This window comes from Branchiostoma lanceolatum, chromosome 13 (genome assembly GCF_035083965.1).
Source record: "Branchiostoma lanceolatum isolate klBraLanc5 chromosome 13, klBraLanc5.hap2, whole genome shotgun sequence".
In the NCBI taxonomy this organism is placed as follows: domain Eukaryota; kingdom Metazoa; phylum Chordata; class Leptocardii; order Amphioxiformes; family Branchiostomatidae; genus Branchiostoma; species Branchiostoma lanceolatum.
The window spans coordinates 7,835,580-7,857,095 of NC_089734.1; the positions used below are offsets into that span (position 1 = coordinate 7,835,580).

The 21,516-nt window shown below is 42.8% G+C and overlaps 2 protein-coding genes across 2 annotated transcripts; both read left to right on the forward strand.

Annotated features, from left to right (window-relative positions):
• The first annotated feature begins 629 nt into the window (after window positions 1-629).
• LOC136447218 (uncharacterized) lies at window positions 630-9,202 on the forward strand. Its single transcript, XM_066445935.1, has 22 exons — window positions 630-785; window positions 1,161-1,325; window positions 1,826-1,936; window positions 2,199-2,341; window positions 2,461-2,719; window positions 3,160-3,410; window positions 3,678-3,945; window positions 4,164-4,253; window positions 4,425-4,913; window positions 5,177-5,265; window positions 5,436-5,548; window positions 5,876-6,002; window positions 6,254-6,333; window positions 6,471-6,535; window positions 6,698-6,750; window positions 6,885-6,997; window positions 7,221-7,347; window positions 7,508-7,587; window positions 7,782-7,888; window positions 8,160-8,672; window positions 8,823-8,919; window positions 9,151-9,202. The coding sequence occupies exons 1-22, from the start codon at window positions 677-679 to the stop codon at window positions 9,200-9,202; spliced, it is 3,501 nt and encodes a 1,166-aa protein (XP_066302032.1). The 5' UTR covers window positions 630-676.
• A 1,052-nt stretch (window positions 9,203-10,254) lies between these two features.
• Window positions 10,255-21,454, forward strand: LOC136447219 (uncharacterized). Its single transcript, XM_066445936.1, has 29 exons — window positions 10,255-10,368; window positions 10,603-10,682; window positions 10,796-10,847; window positions 11,197-11,300; window positions 11,632-11,728; window positions 11,876-11,955; window positions 12,210-12,421; window positions 12,608-13,105; window positions 13,279-13,427; window positions 13,698-13,814; window positions 14,005-14,098; window positions 14,239-14,287; window positions 14,455-14,512; window positions 14,647-14,680; window positions 14,838-14,875; window positions 15,087-15,199; window positions 16,655-16,781; window positions 17,110-17,189; window positions 17,474-17,729; window positions 18,225-18,343; window positions 18,659-18,758; window positions 18,936-19,012; window positions 19,283-19,352; window positions 19,507-19,588; window positions 19,729-20,217; window positions 20,412-20,566; window positions 20,737-20,865; window positions 21,150-21,262; window positions 21,433-21,454. Exons 1-29 carry the CDS (start codon window positions 10,282-10,284, stop codon window positions 21,452-21,454), a joined length of 3,681 nt encoding a protein of 1,226 aa, XP_066302033.1. The 5' UTR covers window positions 10,255-10,281.
• Window positions 21,455-21,516: the final 62 nt, after the last annotated feature.

The window sequence follows — 21,516 nt, forward strand, 5'->3', positions numbered from 1 at the left end:
ATAGCCTTATTTCTATCTACTCGTAGTTAGTTTCCCCTCTCCCCAAAAATCCTTGAAATTATACATCCCAAATTGTTTAAGTGTACGTTTAACGTTTATGATTGCAGAGTGTGACGTCAACTGTGACAGCCTTTCTGCGCCGACGCAGTAAGACATGGAGAACCACACTGACGTCACAGGCATGGTTCAATTATACTTTCTCGTAAACCACCGAAAATATTGATAAAATCTGAAGAATATCAGTTTTAAGACTAGTTGTATTGCCATGCATGGAAAGGCAACAACGCGAAGGGGCTATCTATCACATCATGACTGTCGGGTCTTTGATTTTATTCTATGATTTTTGTCCATTGGGACAAATACCAAAAAGTGCAATATCTTTTACAACAAAGTGCAAAAAGTGCAATATCCTGTACAACAAAGTTAGATCTATTAATAGCAACTTTCTTTGGTTAATCCTGTATTGGTATCCATTCTCTTTTCTCGTTTTTGCTTTCACTCTTATGGAGGAAACTACCATTTCCTTATTAGAAATTCCGATATCAAAACCTCTAATTCATATCTTATCTATCAATGATGTTTGAGTATCAAGTACGCACTCTCCGTAAAACAGTCGTTTCACAAAACAGGAGAAGGCGGGATTTCAGTGGACCCACCCCCCGAGTCTGGTCTGAAGATGGGGAATACTCCAGCCGTACCAAAGGGGACCGGGAAAGGCGACCAAACCACTTCCCACGATTCTGACTCCGGTACAGAGTTAAACGAAGATGGTACCAACAGTCCCGGTAGGTACTGGTCGTGGTTTGTGATCCTTTGATAAGGATTCCGAACATTTCTGAACAATTCTGTTGTCATTTGATGGTAACATGATGTACAGCGACTTTTAAAAAGGTGCAGGATACCACAGAGACAACTGTATAATCACCCCTTCTCCATAGACTCAATTTCTAATATGTGACTTATAAACAAAATATTTTATATATATATATATATAATTCACGCTCCTACTTAATAAAGACTGGTACCACATGTTTGAGTGTCTCCAGACGAAGAGAAGACGCCTCACGATTCAACAAGCGGCTGTCCGGCTACTTCGGAAGAATCCTACTTAATAAGGACACTGGTACCACATGTTTGAATAGTGTCTTTTTTCCCTCCAGACATAGAAAAGACATCCGACGACTCTACTAGCGTCTTTCCGGCTACTTCGGAAGAATCGAGTACGTCAGGTCAACCTAAACTTGAGCCGTCGGAAACGCCGACCGGCCAGACAGAACTGGACATCCACAAAACAACATCTGATCTTGCTGTTGAACCAAGTCCAGGTAAAGTCGTCATGATTTATGTATTCTTACGGGACGGCCCAACGTACGCACTCGAAATCGAGATAACATGGTAAGGGTTAGGGACCCCCATTTCAGCACCAAGGACATCCCCCGCGGACTCACCGTTACGTTTTTACTCCGGCCGGCGCTGACCGCTTTGACTTACATATCATATAGAAATGTCCATTAAACTCTCACCACAACATATAATGGCCCTTATCTCATCTGGTTTGCTTACAACACGACACGAACCCTTGGATCCAAAATAACTCCAGACGATAAAATTTAATTTGGAAGCTTTTTTCAGCTGGTCTACCGAGGGAAAGGAGCATTTGATTTAACATTTGTAATATCATAATGGTAATGAGCAAGAACGGGCCTCGTGACAATATCATGTCATCAAGTTTTTCCTTTTGCTATTACTCGAAAAGGGCAGTTTATGGTCTTATGAATGAAATTTTGTTCCTTCTTTCTTTCTTTGAATGTTTACCGATGTGTAGAAGGCGAACCCGCAGCTGATGACACAATCCTAGCCCCGCAGCCTACCACGGAGGAGCCTCATCAACATGTCCGAACGGGAAACAGCGAGGCAGAAAAACCATCAGTTACAGGTAATGCCGAGCAATGATACTGGGCCACATACAATATGTTAGAACTGTGCACAGAACAAAGTACTACAATTGTCAATCGTCAGCATGGAAAGCATCAACACTCAACTCAGGGTCCTATTGGCGCCCTTTACAAACTACTGTACATTTCCCACAGATGCTTGTGATGTGACTATAATTCTTTAGGAGTGCTAATGTTTTGCCGACCCTACAAAAGCGCGCAAAACTCTTGAATATCAACGTAACTTCCTGTTGTTTCTATCAGGCGGGAGTGGCATGGAAGAGGCTGAACCTTTGTCTCCAGAAACACCAGTAGTCCCCGAGAAAGCTGGCTCCACTCCCGGTGATACCAACACCCCAGACCCGTCAGAGACGACCGCAGATGACCCGAAGACGGTGACTGTTGAGGTAAAATTGACGGAATAATATCCTAAGCCGGTGTCACTTTAGATTCTGAAATACCTAATTTCTTAACGGTTTCTAACTATATTCTCGGCATTGACGTAGCTGTATCACTTTTGCCACAGGGTAGGGCCGAATCTTCTGATGTTGTGGAAAACAAAGACGAAAATACGGCCCCAGCGCCTGTCACAACAGATGCAACTGCAGATCCAGCAACATCATCTGCAGGTCCAGTACCAGCATCTGCAGATCCAGTACCAGCATCTGTAGACCAAGTACCATCAGCAGCAGATGGTGCAGCAGAAGCCTCACCTGCAGGGCCCCCAACCACCACCTCCACAACGTCTACAGAAACACTGACAGCCAGCTACTTTCAGGCAGCAGGTATGCCGACACACTGATCACAGTTTCCTCTAATAAAATGTCCCATCACCAATATTACCTTGTGGTACATATACTAGCGGTTTTCTGAATGGTGACTCTTATGTGCTGACACAACAATAGTGTTTTCTTTACGTCTTATCACAGTTACTGCCGGAAAAAAAGTGGTGGTGTGACATGTCCGCGGGCGATGTCCTTGGTACTGAAATCGGGTCCCTAAGCCCTGCCTTCTCAATTCAATTAGGATTTTACCACGGTCAATATTGACTGAAGATAGCCATATACCCCAAGATGTGTTTGCAGTTTCCTCTACTCTTAGGGAACCTTCCATGTATGGTGCTGGATATGACACTATGTTAGGATACAGTATGCTTTTGTGGAAAATATTACGTTATGCAAAGTACGCTGGTTACTTTATTTCGCTGACCATCCTTTTCACACAGGAATGGACCCTGGAATGCTGCAACTGCTGAAGCAGATGCACCCGGACATCTTCGTCCAGATGGAGGCCTACAACAGACTGGTCTCTCACGTGAACACGCTGGGGTTTTCGTTCCGCAGTCACGTGCCTATGGACGGGAACTGCATGTTTCACGTGGTGTCCGACCAGCTGCGGCGTACACAGAGCCCGGAGATGACTCACCAGGAACTCAGGAGCAAGGCGGTGGACTACCTGCGGGGCCATCCCTTTACGGTAAGACTTACAGGATAAAGAAGCTATCATTTGCCAGTCAAAAGAAACTAGAATGATTGTGATCACAAAATCAAATGTAGAAATAAATGGGTTGCCAAAAGCAATCAAATATCCGCTGATGCATGGCAGCTGTAGACATGTCTATCCAGGATGTTCTATTTTCCGCACTGGACCTCCAGTTGTCTCTAGTAACCCCCAGCCCTTTTGCCAAAAACCTGGAGAGAAAAACACGTGTCGCTTCAAATAATATGATACATTTTCTTACAGGAGGGTAAGCAGCACCTGCGCTCCTTTGTCCCCGATGAGAAGTGGGATTACTACCTTGCTGCGATGTCCCGTGATGGAGAGTGGGGTGATCACATCGTGCTCATGGCCCTGGCGTCCGTCCTGCGCCGGGAGATCCACGTGGTGTCCAGCACGCCCGGGGACGACTTCCTCACGAAGGTCAAACCGAACGGTGGGACGGACGCACCCGTCACCGGTCCTCCCTTACTACTCGGCAACTACGCGGAGCAACATTACGTCAGCCTCGATGGTACGTGAACAATTCATGCTCAATACTAGACCTCACACCTTCGCCAAATGATGTTAACCTTTTAGAGTGACTTGAGTAACTTTTGTATTGAGTATCTCATTACCTGGATGCCTATCCTTCATCGACGTAAGCAAATCGTGTTCTGTCTCTCATTCATGAGCTATCTTCGTCGAAACAGATATTAGTGATTACTCACCTATTGCTTTTATTCTTGACAGGTCCTCAGCGTCAGCGACCTGTGCGTCAGCTATCAAGGCAACTGTCGATTGAGGCACCCCCGCCAAGAGACCAGCAAGACAAGCAAGAAGGTGGGAGGGGTCCTCAAATATCTCATATGTTCTGTATCCTGTTTATGAATATACTACATTCATCACATGCTCAAAGTTAACACGAATAACTGCTCATGATGATTTTTGTCATTCAGATATTGCTGGAAGAAAGTTTTCATCGTCAATCCAACTCATTTTTCATATATCCAGGTATGACATTCCACGCCGTGTGCGGATCAGCAGTCATGCTGTCCCCAAACAAGAGGAGCGCACACCGTCTGAGCGTATCAGACGAGCACACCACAGCCAGCGCCCTGGTTTTCAGCGCGACACCGATCAAGGTGGACCACGAAGTCCTCGTCGAGTTCTCCGGGTTCACCGACAAGGGAAGCGGCGCTCTGTTCTTCGGCGTCACCGCGGTGGACCCCGCGACGTGGGAACCCGCGGAGCTACCAGCGTCCCTCGCCTTCGATAAGCAAAACATCGGCGGCTTCTGGGTCTGGCCGATTGACCATGACCTTATGACAACAGGAGCGCTCTTGAAGTTTTCCGTAAACTGCAACGGGAATCTGGAGTACTCTAGCAACGTCAACGGTGGCATGTCCAAGCTGCAGTTGGCGAGTATCCCGACCGAGCAACCGCTCTGGGCTGTCCTGGACTTACAGGGAAGAACGCAAACAGTCAAGTTTGTTGATGGAGGTAAGCTGAATAAGTCTAAACATTCCACGTAGACTGTAGATGTTACCTTTTTAGACACTTCTTCATTGCAAAACCATGTGAAATCATAGTACCAACTTTGATAAATTTAATTGGTAAATACCTTGGAGTTAAGTGTGCCTTACCTTTTCCTTGCAGTCTACGATTCCGTTATTTCAGAAACTACCTACAATATAGGAGTAGATCATAAAGGCATTTGTATCATAGCACAAGACCGTCAACCTTTGTACATTTACACTATACAGAGGACAAGAAAAAGGCCACGGTGATCTGGAAGAAAGGGGGAGGACCCGACAGTCCCCCTGACATCAACGTTGTCATGGGCTTTCTACAGGTATGTCAAAAGTACTTAAAGTATCAACCAGCCGTTGGCACAGCACACTAGCTTTGCAGGCACATATTTTTGATTACCTATTTTTGTTTCATCAACCGAATTTTAACTCATAAGCCGTGCTGTACATATTCAAGTGTCTTGACATCATCCTGTTGTTGAATTCCACACAGAATCTGCTGATGGACAAAATCCAGATTCTGAAGTCCTGTGCGGCAGTTATCCGGGAGGAGGAGACACCAGAGCGGGCCAGGAAGGCGCTGAGATATCTACACAAACTCACCATGTAAGCGTTGTTGAAATACTAGTTTCCGAGTACAAAATATATATGTACATGTACAATGAAATATAATGATTTTTAAGAATAAGGTATGCGGGAAAATGATTATGAAAGGAGCCCTATTGGGCTTCACGAATAGGTGATCGAGTGAGTGAGTGAGTGAGTGAGTGAGTGAGTGAGTGAGTGAGTGAGTGAGTGCGTGCGTGCGTGAGTGAGTGAGTGAGTAAGAGTCAGTAAGTGAGTAAGTGAGTGAGTGACTTTTAGATAGTAATGTAAATATTAACATCCATTTAACTTAAACATTCCTTCACTCGCTGATCTACCATTCCGTAGGAAGATCATCGAGAATGGAGATGAAGAAGAGAACAGGAAGGTTTACATCATGAACGGCGAATTCAAGGAGACAATTCTCCGCGCGCACTCGGCCCAACAGTTCATGGTCGCTGCGGGATGGTGTCAGGTAATGAGTTCAGCCGATATATCTGTTAGATACTCAGACCATGGACAGTAAGAGTGAAGATTTTACAATACGAAAGAACACAATATTTGTTTGTTTGTGTGTTTATTTATTTCACCAGAGGAAACATATCAACTTCTGATGTTTTTATGTGCCCTGTGGATGTAAAGATGCAGATGATATGATACTTGGTCATTCGTTAGACAGGTTACTGCAAACTTTTCGAACTGTTTCCTCTGTCCGAACTAACGCAGGTTGACGACATGATGGTCTTCACCAGGACCTGTGATGTTCTGCTGCAACCTACGGTGGAGGCGCTAGATGAGAGTTTGAGGTAAGAAGTTTGGAATATTTGCAGATGTTTTGTTCTTTTGAAAAGAGACAATGGAATATGAAAGTATTGCATATCTTTGCATTTTCACTGCTTATCAGTGCTACTCATCAACCCAATCTTTGCACGTCTTATTTCAGTGCCCTCCCGGAAGAAAGCTTTGCAGAAAAGGACACGACTGTGTTCTCCCACACGACAAACCAAGGTTAGTGAAATTTGTAGTGTGCACCGGAGCAGATATTGTCATCTGTTTGTTGAGTAATAATAGAAATGATCTGGAACGTTAAAGAACTAATTCTTCGGCTTTACTAGAGGCTTGTTTTTCCAAAGCAACCCATTTTTTATGTGATTTTTTTTTACTCTACAGCTGAGAGCAACTCTAAGGGGGCGACCGAAGAAACGCAACCGCCAGATGAAAAGGTAATTTTTCTTTATTCTTAAAACTCCAGTACGCAAACCTTACATACAGTATACCAAATAAGTACATATTTTCGATGAAACCAAGATCACAGAGACTCATCTATTCCTACTGATAGCTATTTCTTATCACACAGAACGCTCTTCGGGACAAAATTCAGATCATTTCAACATGTGCAGCCATCACAAAAGAACAAGAACATCCGTCCCTGGTGAGAGAAGCTTTGACCACTGTCCGAAGAATGACCAAGTAAGAGGCGTCATGTGCATCTTGAATTGTGTTGTCCTTTTCAATCTTCTTTTAACCCTTATTTTCCACATTCTGTCGTTGTTTATTAAAGTAACGCTGTAAGTTAGTTGAAAGTTGTGGATCTGTTAGGGACAGACCACAAGAAAGAACGGTAAAATCATATGGATTTATATCTATCAAAGCTTGTTACAGTCATTCACCGATCTGTTTTGCCTTACGATAGCAACATTTTGAAGCACCCTGACGACCAGAAGTTCAGGAAAATCCGGGTGGCGAACAAAACGTTTCAGGAGACTGTGATGAAATCCACCAATGCTCAACAGTTCGTGGTTGCAGCAGGATGGCAACAGGTAAATAATGTCAAAATAACCTTGCTTATTAGATATGTTGTTCTTAAGTACTCCCCGGTTTGGGAAGAGCATGGCACAATCGGCAACCGCTAGTTGCTAAATCCAATATCAATTAGCTTGAATTTGATTTGAATCATGTGTACATTATTTTCCTTCAAAGGTTGAAGATACCATGGTCTTCGACAGATCCAGCGATGACCTGCTCAACCCAACACTACAGATCATTGATGACTTACTGAGGTAATAATTCAGCAATCAAGAGTTCTATGTAGTATTCATAGACAAATCTATGAATATGTTTTATTGCCTTTACGTCTTAACATTGCGTCCACACTTACTGGAGTTTTCAACTGTTCCAACTTTGTTGCAACTGCGTCAGACGCACTCTGTCAACAACTGGTCATCATTTGTACATCCTTTTTGTTCCTACGCAGTTCTTTACCTTGGGAGACACCTGGTGACTCAGACGATCTGTCACATGCCTTCGTCCCTCAGAGTACAGCAGAGGCAGCCCCGCAGGGACCTCCCAAACTGGTCAAAGGTGGGACAAATGCATGGAAGTCTTTGTGACAGGATACAAAAATGTTACCAAACCACCTATGCATGTGCATCAAAGTACTACAACGCAAAACACTGTCATGTAGATGTTCGTATCTGCCCACTTATCATATGCCTTATGTTGTCTATGTATGGGCATCTACCACAAGAAGTAGAATCACCATGTATATAAGCAGTGGTGGCATCTTGCAACATGCCAATCTGCCCGCACCTCACGATTGAAAGCAACACAGCTATCTCATTAAACCTTTCAGGGTTGCCAGCTGGCATCAAGGTATCACAAGACACGAGGTTCCATGTCATTCGTGGGTCTAACATAGCACTGGCACCCGACAGGAAAGCCGCACACCGCAAGGGCGGCATAAGCAATGCCATCACCTTCAGCGCCAAACCATTTGGCGTGAATCAGATGATAGCTGTTCAGATCACAGATAGGGACCCTACAGTAGACAGCGCTGTTGTGCTTGGAGTTACCACTGTAGACCCCATCAAATGGGACACAGAAAAACTGCCACAGTTTCTGAGTTACCTCTCAAACGATGACGGCTTCTGGAGCGAGCCAATCGGAGACGACGTGGCCCAACCTGGCAGCATTCTAACGCTCTACGTCAGCAGTAGTGGGGCCCTGAAATGCTCTGAGTACACATCTGGTGCAGACCGGCCTGTGGAGGAGATTGACATCGTCTGCAACATCCCAACTGACAAGCCCATGTGGGCAGTAGTGGACTTGTTTGGGTCGACCACTGCAGTCAGCTTTGTCGACATAGGCAAGTTTGTTTGCATCCCATTGAGCGCAATAGACATAAACCTGTGGCAAAGCTGAAAAAAGGTCCTTTATCTATCATTACATTTCAGAATATTGCTGAATATGTGATTAAGTTAGCAAATACAATTGATTACTATTTTTGTCTCTCCAGAAGAGAAACAAGATTCTGATGAAGAGGCGCCCTTCCTGACAGACAAGGACCGCAGCTACGTGGCGACTCTGTTATCCAACATCGCCGAAAACATTCCGTAAGGCCGTTTTCATTGATGCGCATTTTTGGTATCTTTTGAGTATTTCTTGGTGTAATGTTAACATGCATAAACATATCCACATTTCCATTTAAAGACAGAAACGCTAGACATCTTAGACTAGATAACTTCTTTGATTATGTTATAATTGCCCCTCCGGATAACCTTCACACTAAATAGAACATTTTACACTCTACTGTAATGAACTGACGTTTCCGTTTGTTTTCGCAGTTCTACAACTGACAAAGAAGCGGAAAGTAAGAAGGTATGGAACTCTTCATAATATTATACCCGTCGTTAATTTTTCTCTTTGTGGAATGTCAACCGTCTTGGTAACTATTTAATGTTGATTATGGAAGGAAATAATTGTGCGGTCATCTGGAATCAGTCTTTGGACGATAATCTACTGTTCCCTGTTCTTTTTACACTCTAGGGCCACGAAGCTAGTGGGGAGACCTCACCCAGTAGTACCGATGGACCTGCGGGTGAGTTTTGTTTTTGGTATATATTATCATGCTTGTTGCATGGCTGTGTGATTATCACAATCATATGATTCTCCAGCCTTTCCATTGACCTCACGATCGCGTTTAAACATTTTTAGGTAAGGAAATGAAAGAAGTGGATGAGATACCAAGAAAACCTGCCTCCACAGTACCTGTGGCGGAAGCGGGCGCTCATGCTACCAAGGAGACTCCCGGCGCAGGCGCTGATCATGACGTATTGTCTACTGAGGTAAAGAGAGATTTATGTCTGGAGTTAAATCCTGCAAAATGTTCTCAATTTTAGTTCTCAATGATTCGTCTACCTTATAGATGATATTTCATTGCAAGACCATCAACTTGACATTAATGTTGAAGTAAATACATTATTAGCACACCTCATAACTTTCTATTACTCCTTTCCATCGTTCAGGACCTGCCCAGAGAGAACTGGCTGACGCCCTCCGTGAATGAACTCCTGGAGAAGGAAACAGTCGAACAGGCGAAACTGACTCTAACCACTCTGTGGATAATAACAAAGTGAGACTAAAGTGATGCCCTGATTCTTGCAAAACCATTTCTTTTGTCTTACTACTGTTAATAACTATAAATACATTATCTTTAAATTGTACGTAAGCCATTAGGACGTACTAGCCAATTTATCAATGCTGGTTCGTGTTCAATGCAGGCTATCCCTGTGTGGTGTTTTATCGTTAATGCTCATCTCATTACACCGCCGATATTTTACACAGAATGTTTAATAAAACTATAAAGCCTGGTCACTCTAGAAAACAAACATTTGAAGATAACGATGTATGCTGTCTCATTTTATATTTGCAGCAACGTCACAAATAAGAAAGGCAAGGATGACAACTACCGGAAGATGACTACCAGGGACATTCCCTACGCTGAAGCCATAACGGCCACCCCAACCACACATCGACTCTTCCTGAAAGCAGGATGGAAGAAGGTTAATGAATATTGTACCACTGAACCTACCTTGGTTTACGTCTAAGAATAAGCGTCAAGTTTCTACTCTTCATCTATTCGTGTGAAAGGAAAACGTCTCAAAGAGAGATACAAGCAGTGCTTCATTTGTTTTGAACCAGAGGTAGCGTTAGAAATTATAAAATCATTAAAGGATAATCTGTTAAAACAGCAAAATAGTTATTTGTAACGAATCATGTTTCCTTTTTTTCCACAGCTGGGTGAAATGTTAGTCTTCCCTCAGTATGGCGGCCAAGGTACCGGACCAGTCCTGGTTGCCTTGGAAGAAGGGCTGTGGTAAGAGACAAAATCACAACAGCAAATATATCTTTTTTTCATATTACCTTAATCAAGGTGTTTACTGCATTGTTGGCAGCACTGAAATACTGTTATATTTTTTTAACTTGCAGCAATTTGGATAAAGACGAAAGTCCGGCCCCAGAGAAGACTGAGACATCTGAGGTACAGCAAATCTGTGGCAATCTTTTCAATCTATTTGCACAAGAGTTTTATAGAAGTGGTCGTCTGCCCATATAAGCAAATTATTGTAGACACAGTTTCTTTACATATCTTTCACTGTGCCTATGATATCATAGTTCGATAACGTTCGCATTGAGCGCCATAGTGAGAATTGAGTCTGTCATTGATAATTGAAAACTTGATCATTTGAAGTTGTCTACGGTATAAGTAATAAACGGATAAAGTTTGACTGACATTCCAATGCCTAACAGACCAAAGCTATCGAAGTATGATTGCATGTATTTAACTTAAGAAACCTGTATTTTCATCTCGTCTTTCTTAGGATCCTCAGGATAATCTGAAATCATCACTAGAGGCTTGTATGAAGGAGATCCAAGAGAAGGAGACAACAGGCCAGACGAGGATCACATTGTCCACTATCAGGGACGCGGCAAGGTAGTTTCAACCTACTCACATTCATCACCTTGTCCGCATCTAGATCTACACAGTGTGGTCTCGATTGAGTTCATTGAGTTAAACACACTGTCGTCTACAGATACTTTTACATCCAGATCTGCAAATTTTAATTTGATGAGTTGATGGCATGTGCCGAACTTTTATTCCTGTTTTTGTTATACAATCTGTGACAAAATCGTGCCTCGCCGGCGCCTTTTAGTCGAAAGTAATAACATCATAAGACTATAATGTAACTGCATAACGCATTAGATGCACTACTATAGGTCATTTAAATCAAAACTGAAATGGTTCGTTCATGTTGTCCAATCAGGAGAGTCCGTGACAACCCAGCAGACAACAGATGCCGAAGGATCAGCATGCGGTCAGAGGCAGCAAAGAACTTCATGATCACTGCAGGATGGATTCAGGTTTGGAAATGTCCAATACATTCTCATAATAATTACAAGATTACAATGATTAAAAGGTGTCGAAAATGAAAGAGACATGCTAGGCAGCCGGAAATATCTTCCTAAATTAATCCTAATACATGTGTATTTGTTTATCATCTTTCGCAGGTCGAAGACAAGTTGATATTCCCCAAGTACTGTGACAAGCATCTTGATCACATCTTGACTACAGTTGAGGAATCTCTAGGGTAGGTGATACTCGTCTTTTCTCGACTCAGCTTTCGGCAATTGAACGTTGCCACATACTATAGTTACCCCCACTTTTATGTGGGATGTGACATGCGTTTGCCGAAGAAATGACAAGAGAAGTGGATAGGTGCTTTCTTCCCCTAGCGACTTCCGCTAGCGGCTAGGTTGACTAGGAGGAGAAACCTTAGAGTGGCTGAATTGTGCCGCCGCCTTGTACAACTGTCTAATGCTGATGATATTGGGTTAACTGTAGCAAACTGCCTGACCTCCCTCTGGAACCTGAAGATGGGGAAAACGCCGAGGTGGAGAGAGAACCGAAGGAGGCGACCACACCTCCAGAGGAGAAGGAGAAAGCAGAAGAGAAAGTCACAGAGGAAAAGATCGCGCCAAAGGTGGAGAAACTTCCAAAAGTGGAGACACTGTTTGCAGCGCCAGGACTTAAAGCCTGGGCCCCGGCTAAGACCGGTAGGGAATTCATTTGCGAAGCGACATTTAATGACTTTGCCTATTCTCTGCTTTTTGATTGTCTGTTTACCTGTATGTCTGTAATAATTTTCTAATCTTTCCATATAAATGTCATGCTTAAAGGACACCTGACCACACCCAATATTTTCATTGACATAGACCCAACCGCACTGTATCCTTTAATAGCTGGCAACAAAAGGCAGCGGCTTGCCTTCTGCAGTGTCCATGGCAACGCGCTTGAACTGAAGGATGGCGGTAAGACCATGCGGCGTCTGTATGCCACTGATGACGACACGAGTGCCATCAGCTTCAGCAACAGGCCAATCGAAATCGGCGAAAAGATCACAGTCGAGATCTCAGAGTACAGATCCAAGTACAGCGAGGACGGCAGAGGCGTCGTGATCCTGGGACTAACCACAGAAGATCCTTCAACACTGTCTCAAGTAGACCTACCTGCCTGCATCATCGACTGGACTGCCCAGAATAATTACTGGGCCCGGCGGGTAAAGGGGAAGTTCATGGGCCCGGGAGACGAGCTGACGTTCTACCTGGATAAGGACGGGAACCTGACCTACACCCTGAAGGACGTGGTGGACGAGGTTCATCTCTGCGACATCCCGACTGACAAACCGTTATGGGCAATCTTGGACATGGACGGTGGAGCAATGACTCTCACATATAAAGGTGGGTTGCAAATTTACTCACGTGTCACATAAAGAAGAAACATGCGATCATCTTGTTTTGTTCTTCTACATTCTAGTATTGGGAGAACAAAAACATTTTTTGCAGTAAACCTTTGTTTGTCACAAAAGCATAGCATCGTAGTGAGTACGTGTATTCCTTTATATCGCTGATAGACGAAGAAGGCCGCTATGAATTCAGGATGCCCTGGGATGGTTGGGGCCTTGAGTCAGACGACGCCACTTCTCCTGTTGCTGCAACAAGCAAACTGTCAGATGAGACACCACAAACTGCTGAAGACGACAGGGAGAGCGCAGGAAGGGAGGTTAGTAAACCATTCAACATTGTAACCTTCTGTAGTGCATTTTTGTCTTTTCCATGGTAACAGCGCACACATGGTTGTGACGTACGTACAGAGTGAAGGTGTGCTATTAGACTTTCAGCAATTCTGTCAGGTGAATGATAGAGTGTCGTGTTTATCAAGTTCATATTCACCATATGTATACTAATAGTGGTAGGTTAGATTATGCCGGCATGCCCAAACCACATAGCAGGCATAACTCCTACCTTACGTTTTACATACCTCACTTTTCAGGCCACGCCTGCACCACAACGTCACGAGTCTCCCGCCACACCGACTGTGGACGCTGACACAATGACAGAGGAAGAAAGGCTCGCCTTTGCCTTTCAGAAGTTCAAGCAACAAGTGGAGGTAAGAAGCAGTTCACAATGTTATACACAACTTATCTCCTCTTCTCCCCAATAGCACACTGGCAGTTGGCAAACTGCTTAGAAGTTATAATGTGCTTTTAGAATACTATCTTTTTAATGAAAAGTGAATATAAACGTTGCTCTTATTTTACACAAAGCTAACAATGAGTATTTTGTACTATTCTACACAGGATCCTGCAAAGGAACAGCCTCCAGAGGAGCTCATCCGACTGATAAATGCCATCAGACAGAGAAACGAAGATGGCGACTCCTCTGATTCTGAAGGTAAGAAACAGGAGTTTCGTTTTTCTAGTCGGTGATCCAAAGATGCTTGCCATCTGTCTTACAAAGTACTTTTACCCAAAATATGATAGAATGTTGCAATCTATGATGATTTATCAACCCAGCTTTCTATTTTCTCTCAGATGAAGAGGACGAGTCTAACATAGCATCTGAAGTACTGGGCAAACTGGGGTGAGTCATAATACAACTATTCTTTGTGACATTTCAAAATCCACCGTAAGTTTATTTTGGATATAGTTGTATATTTATGATACAGATCAATCAATGCCCAAATCTAATTTATATGACAAAGATGACTAGGAATGAGTTAAGATGATTGTTTGCTTGCTTTTCTTCAGGTCAGCTTTCTTTGAAACAATTTTGAAGTCGGAGCTTCAGCATCTCTTCGGGAGATCAGTAAGTACCAATTCACATAATTTGCATTGGGGTAAGATACTTTGTTTCATGCCTTTACAGAGTAATACGTTTTGGACAACCATACATACAAACTCTATACATAAATTTCATTCCAATCTACTCTGATTTTTCAGACCTCCACATCTGAAGAGGGGGCCTCTGGTTCAGGTATGATCTTTACATTTTGTCGTACCATTAATGGTCCGATATCACATTCCTGGTGTTTTACTGTTGTTATGTCATTTCACCATACCCAACTATGGTCAAATAATTAAATATTAGTTAATATTCACGTCATTTTAATGGATACTTTTACATTTGTCAGGTACAGGAGATCCGAGTTATGGGTTAGCTGAGACAAAGGTGGGTGAAGATAACAAATTATGTCCCTATTAATGACTTGAATCGGGCAATGCCGTTTATTCTTGTGGTATCACTTGACAGCAATGTCACAATTTCACAGGGAACCCATTTCCTAAATTTTTGTCAACGTGATATTTTCTTATATTTGCTTAAGAAAGTCGGTTTTAGGCTCCAACCCCATGACATTGCCTTATTCTCTTGTCTCCTTTAGGCCTCCCTAGAAGACAGGGTACAGATTGTGCAAGCATGTATCGAAACCATGGAGGAGGAAGCAGGCAAGGAGAGGGCCACAATGTCGCTGACTCTTATTCGGCAGATTACAAGGTATGCGGTTAAACACAAAGAAGCTATTTTTCGAAAAAGATTGAAACGTTGATGGTAATGTATGTTAAGCTATGGTCACACTAAACTCACGTCGTACCTGCGATGGGGTTTCTTCCGTCATGACAGCGCCGTACGTCGTACGTTTGGGAAAAACCGGGTGTAATAGTTAACACATACAAAGTGGTGGTCACATATAACGTAGGTACATCGTACGATGGTTTTTTTTAGTGTACCTAGGTCAATCGCAGGTAAATCGCAGGTAAATCGCACGTAAAAGTAGCCATCGCCGAGCGTCCTACGTCGAAAAATACAGCTAAAGATGATTTTGAACATGTTCAAAATTTTCCCTCCGTCGCCGTACGATTTTTATTGCCCCCAATACAGACTTCACTACGGCCTTCTTTTTATACCAATGAGGTGAAAAATGTATACATTTCGATCGTTTTCTTATGGTTTCAGTCTTCCCTGATATTGCCGATGTTGTTGAAAAGTGCAGCCACCAGAGCACAGTGGCAACCGGTGTACAGCGCGCCCGCTGAAGAGCCTGCTTTCAAGGCTATCATTTTCCACGTGTCAGATCAAGTATCGCGCGCAGGTGATGCATACGATTGTTTCATGGCTATACACACGTGGGTTCATAATTATATCAGACCTCAGTCCCATCCTGTCTCTACTTTTAGTTTGCCAAGAGAACAGTTTGCGGATGGCCCAGAGAAAGAATATGACAGGCCAGTTGTATTGTCCATCAAAAAGAAAGCACATAATAGGCACAAAACGTCAAACAAAAACTGAAACTGAAAATAGAGACAGGATAGGACTGAGGTATGATCAAATTATAAACCCAGGTGTATACAGACATAAAGCAATTATATACGCCTGGTTCTGGACCAGACACGTAGAAAATCTAAACTTGGAAGCAGGCTATTCTACGGGCGCACTGTTTTCTGGTTGCTATTGTCTTATGATGGTTACAATTTGCATCAGCATCGGCAATACATCAGGGTAACTGAAACCATCAGAACATGGTCGAAATTTATGAATTCGTCACCTCATCATTAGATAAAAAGGCCGCAATAAAGCCTAAATATGAGGCTATAAAAATCGTACGACGTTTGATGAAATTTTGAACATTGCCCGACGCTCTGCGATAGCTGATTTTACCTACGATTTACCTGCGATTTACCTGCGATTTACCTGCGTTGTACGGGAAATGCATCGTACGTGCATCGTAGGTACGACGTGAGTTTAGTGTGACCGGGGCTTAAGAAATTAAAGTATATAAGAGTTGAGATATGCTAATTAAACATTGTTGATTTAGCCCAAAGATGTGGTAGGAAGTTTTGCATTGAGATCTGTCCTAAAACAGCATCATTTTCTTAGAATATCTTAGAATTGTCCATTTATCATAGCCCTCATCTCTAGCTATCTTTAAATTCTCTGAATTCCCGTTCGCAGGAACGTCCTTGACAACCCCGGGGACCCGAAGTACCGACAGGTCCGGATGAGGAACAAGTCAGTTTCCGGTGATATCATGGACGTGCCGACCGCCTTACAGCTACTGGCCGCCATCGGATGGGTTCAGGTAGGGACATCATTTCTGCCCACTCAATTTCAATATACTAAGACGTAAACAAGATTTGTTATCTAGCTCTGCTAGGAAAAAAAGATATTCCAGAAGACTTAACTCTACGTAACCTTTACCAATGCTATAAAGATCGGATTTTGTGTAGATCTAGTGTCTGCTGCAACTATAATAATTGTCGTCCCAGTAATGATGTTACGTTTGCGTACAGGCTTCATTATCTACCACAGAACGAAGATGTGCATCACCACATGTCTATACCATGCCCATTACATATATCATTTCCATACCTAACTCCCTATCTAATGCCGTCTTTGTTTGGTACCAGTCGGACAATTCGTTTGTCCTGCCGTCATCTGCTGATGACCTGCTGGAGCCGACATTAAAGGCAGTGGATGAATCCTTAAGGTCAGTTTTATACATGTAGATACTGTTAAGGGAATCGCAATGAAGCATCGGTACCTGTATGCTTTCATTAAAATTATTCAAATCTGCCCATGAAAACCAAGTCTAAAAGTATCTACCAATAGGCTTATACTCGTTATCTACATGTACTCACGGCTGCTTTTGTTAAACAGATATTGAAAATAATGTTTAGCAGTTTAGGAAGATAATGAACGATTATAATGAGAAAGATATATCGATATACAGTATGTGTAAACTGTTATTCTTTGTACATCAAAATGAATCAGGAAACTTAAGGGGGAAGAGATGCCCTCTGAAAATTCTGAAGAAACACAAACCACGACAGCTGAAGAAGAAGCAACTGCTAACACTACACGTCTAGACGCACCTACCAACAGTACTGAAAAGGTGAAAGCTACAGTGGCGGGAGCAGAAGCTGAGACTGCACATAAAGAGACACCTACTGACAGGTCTGATGCAGTAGAAACTACCACGCCTGGGGAAGACCTGGCAACTGATACTGCATATGGACCAAAAGAAGAGGTAACAAATTATCATGGAAGCTTATCTGTGTTGGTAGTAATCATAATACAACGTATTAAGAGGTAAATAAATCTCATTGAACACTGCTACTTTGTGTATAAAGAGTATAATGAAGTAGTGTTCATACTAATGTGAGAAAAATGCAATATGTGTGGAGAAAAACGCTACTGTCCTTGGTGCTGAATTACCCTCATGGTTACTGACAACCATACTGACATAACAACACTACTTTCTCTGGTGTTGGATTACCTTCAAAGTTACGTTGATGAATGTTAGACGTACGTTTTTTTGTCGTACCTTCAAAGTTGTTCTGTATTCATTGAATGACTATCAAACCTTTAATGCAACACTGCTGTCCTTGGTGCTGAATGCCCTCCATTTCACAAGGGCTGCGCGTATTGAAAAATGTAGCATTATGGCGTTGTTAAGTAGTAGGAAATATGGAAAAAAAATGTTTTTACTTACGTGTTATTTTCCTGCAAACGATACTTTCAGGCACCACAAGAGCCTAAGACTGGTCTGGATGGACTCAAATCAAAGGCTGCAGAACTGCTGCAGGAGCAGACACCTGAACAGGCCTGGCTGATTCTGACTGCCCTGGAGAAAATGTTGAGGTACGTGTTGAGCAGAAACTTGGATAAAACCACCATTATGTTTGGGTCATATATGATATCCACGTTCTAAATTAGCTTAAGTTTTTAGTATTGCTGATACGAGACTTTGCTGCACTCTTCCAATGATAACATATTTGATATTGGTTGGATAGGTATTGAAAACCGTGACTGCTGTAACTGTCGCTAGTTAATCTCGTATCATTGGGAACAAAATGTAAACATATATGCATGAAGGCCAACTTTATATGTATCACATCTAATTCTGTATAAACTGTTGTTTCTTGTCCTTTAACATTACATGTTTATTCTACTAAGGGATGTTGTGTACAACTCCAACGATGAAACGTCACGCCATGTTCGCCATCTTCTCCCACCAACTGCCCTGGATCTTCTTGCAGCCGCAGGGTGTGTCCAGGTAAGGTCCTTGTTTTAAAGGTCCTCAAGGTTGCGCTGCGATCATGTTATCTGAAATCATCAAATAACAACATTGATATCTTCAAAACACAGAATTATTATGTGAGTTACCTTTGATCATACACGGTGGAATCAAAATATTCTTAAACTTCTGTATTTTATGCACACACTATGCCAGGTGGAGAATATGATCATCTTCCCGACGGAGATGACGTTGCTACAGGAGGCCCTAGAGGTCGTCGTTGAATCTCAAAGGTGAGTGAAAAGAGAAACCTGCATGATATCATTATAATGTCATGAATAGTCAAGAAATACTTCAAAAGGAAAATCACCTGCTAGTTGACATCATTATGATCACATTTACAATAGACCTCCACAAATACGCTGCGGTTTTACACGGTTCACCTACAACTAAACCTAGCTGATGTGCGCCAAAAATAATTACTCAAGCAGCCGCATCTTACTACCTGGATGTCTAACTTTCATCAACCTAGCTGATGTGTTTTATGTTTTTGTCATTTTCAGGACACTGACGGAAACAAAATCAGACATCAGAGAGGAGCCTGGGGTGTTCGTTGCGGGGGCAACTGAAGCGGTAAATAATCTAGTTTAACTTTGATATTGAAAATGTATGACCTCAGAACATCAAATAACCCTTATTGAAATAATTCCATTTCCGATGTTTTAAAATACTCCCCATTCACCCATCCTCGGTATGAACTGAATTTGCCGTTTTACGTTGATCACAGACCGAAGGAGCAAAGCAAGAGGCACAACCAGCCCCACAAGAGGCACACCCAGCCCCGCAAGCACCAAGTGCTGAAATAGACGGTAAGTTAATGTCATCATAATATTTCATTGCATGATGATCACATCCCAATTTCCCCACCCTTTTATATTTCTGTTATCTTCCTATCGTACTAAGTCACACATTATCACTAATGGATTACTCTGTTGTTTGAATATTGCAGCTATGTGCTTCAACTCTGTCCACGGCACCGCAGTCCTCCTGACCAAAGACAGGAGTGTGGCACGGCTCCTGCTCGACTCCTCCAAGCCGGGCAGCGGCATAGTCTTCAGCGACAGGCCCATTGTTGTGGATGAAAAAGTCTCCATACAGCTCACCGAGTACTGGTACGACCGGCAGGGGTCCAGTAAAGGCGACCTCGTCCTTGGAGTGACGACTGTCGATCCGTTTACGGTAGATTCAGACAGTCTCCCTCCGAACGCCATTCCGCATCTCACAAACAAGGAGGGCTACTGGGCGATGCGGATAAGAAGGCAGCGCATCGTTCCGGGAGATGTGATGACCGTGTTTATCAGCGGAGTAGGCAACCTGATGTACTCCGTGAATGAGGAAGACAAGGGCGTTCTCATCCCCGACCTACCCACTGATCAGCCACTGTGGGTGATGATGGACATGGACGGAGGAGTCACAGCCCTAACATTTGTCCAAAAAGGTACCCATGAAATCAATTCATTTGTACACTTTGTTGCGTTCAAAAAATGCTCATTGACTCCATAAGAACTTCGAAAGCGTTGAAGTTGGCATAGAGTTGGGAATGATATAAATGTTTTGGCATGCTATGAAGTGATATGCTTATCATCTTAGTAATTTGGTCTACATTATTTCTTATGTCGTGTCAATTCACAGATGACAGAGATTCTGACCAGTCGTCTTCGCCGGTTGATGTAGTGAAGGAGGAGGAGAAACTTGACGCCGCGTCATCCGCCGTGGATTCTGATCTGTATGATTCTGTAGAAGATCTTCCTCTCCCTGACACACACCTCATGCCGCAGGATGAGCAGGTACACAAAGATCTTGAATATTGCGGTATCTCTTGTTTTCTCACTTCGGATTGTAATTACATTTATAGCAGGGAAACGCAATTCGGTCAATTTCCCCCCGAAATACATTTGTGCTTAGACTATACATAGACAAACAGAAAATGTATAATTATGTATTTTTTTCCTTTAAGCCTAAGCCGTCGGAAGCGGCATCTGCATCACCTGAAGAGGAGAAGCCGGACGGCTCTCCTGAGGTGGATCTAAACAGCATGACAACAGACGAGCGCATGGAGTTCATCATGAACATGCAAGGAGAGGAGGTATGGTCTTGATGCTATAAACTAAAAAGCAGGAATTCACTCCCTATTCCCCTCTCCACATATATCAATAGCCATACCATATCCTCTTCAAAATGGATTGTTCCAGTTTTTTCCACCATTTTGTTTGACTCTTACGAAACCACATGCCTCTACAAATGTATAGCTTTGCGGGATTTGGTACCACAGTACAGAGGCCTAAATAATGTTGATAAAGTCCACCCTGTCCCATACTTACTGTATAACTATGATCTCGACCTTAAGAGCCTCTGTATGTTTTACCACAGTTTTCCCTGGAAGAGAAGACTGGACTTCTTAAGGTGTGCGTTGATGTGATCAAGGAAGACGAGACAATGGAACAAGCCAAGACGTCTCTCAAATACCTGATGAATAGGATGAGGTCAGAGAGAACACATTCCATATCATATCTCCTTGACCACAAAAACAGTCATGTCTTAAGTCATGTTGAAGTAAATCTTCTTTCCAACTGATGCTGATCTTTGTGGCGCGTTACAAATCACAAATAAGAGTTGACTTATAATTATAAAGTCATATCATTGATTCCCATAGCAGTCTTTTAGTACTACCATGATTGTGCTTTGTTTGGTATTATGCATTTTGAATGAAAGTCAATATATGACTCTTTCTTTATCC

Coding starts and splice junctions, on each gene's coding strand:
- LOC136447218 (XM_066445935.1), top strand. CDS start 677: ATGGGGAATACTCCAGCCGTACCAAAGGGGACCGGGAAAGGCGACCAA. Junction 3,946..4,163: donor ACATTACGTCAGCCTCGATG/GTACGTGAACAA, acceptor TATTCTTGACAG/GTCCTCAGCGTCAGCGACCT. Junction 4,914..5,176: donor AGTCAAGTTTGTTGATGGAG/GTAAGCTGAATA, acceptor TACACTATACAG/AGGACAAGAAAAAGGCCACG.
- LOC136447219 (XM_066445936.1), top strand. CDS start 10,282: ATGACTACCAGGGACATTCCCTACGCTGAAGCCATAACGGCCACCCCA. Junction 13,428..13,697: donor GGGAGAGCGCAGGAAGGGAG/GTTAGTAAACCA, acceptor CTCACTTTTCAG/GCCACGCCTGCACCACAACG. Junction 18,759..18,935: donor CAGCCGCAGGGTGTGTCCAG/GTAAGGTCCTTG, acceptor ACACTATGCCAG/GTGGAGAATATGATCATCTT.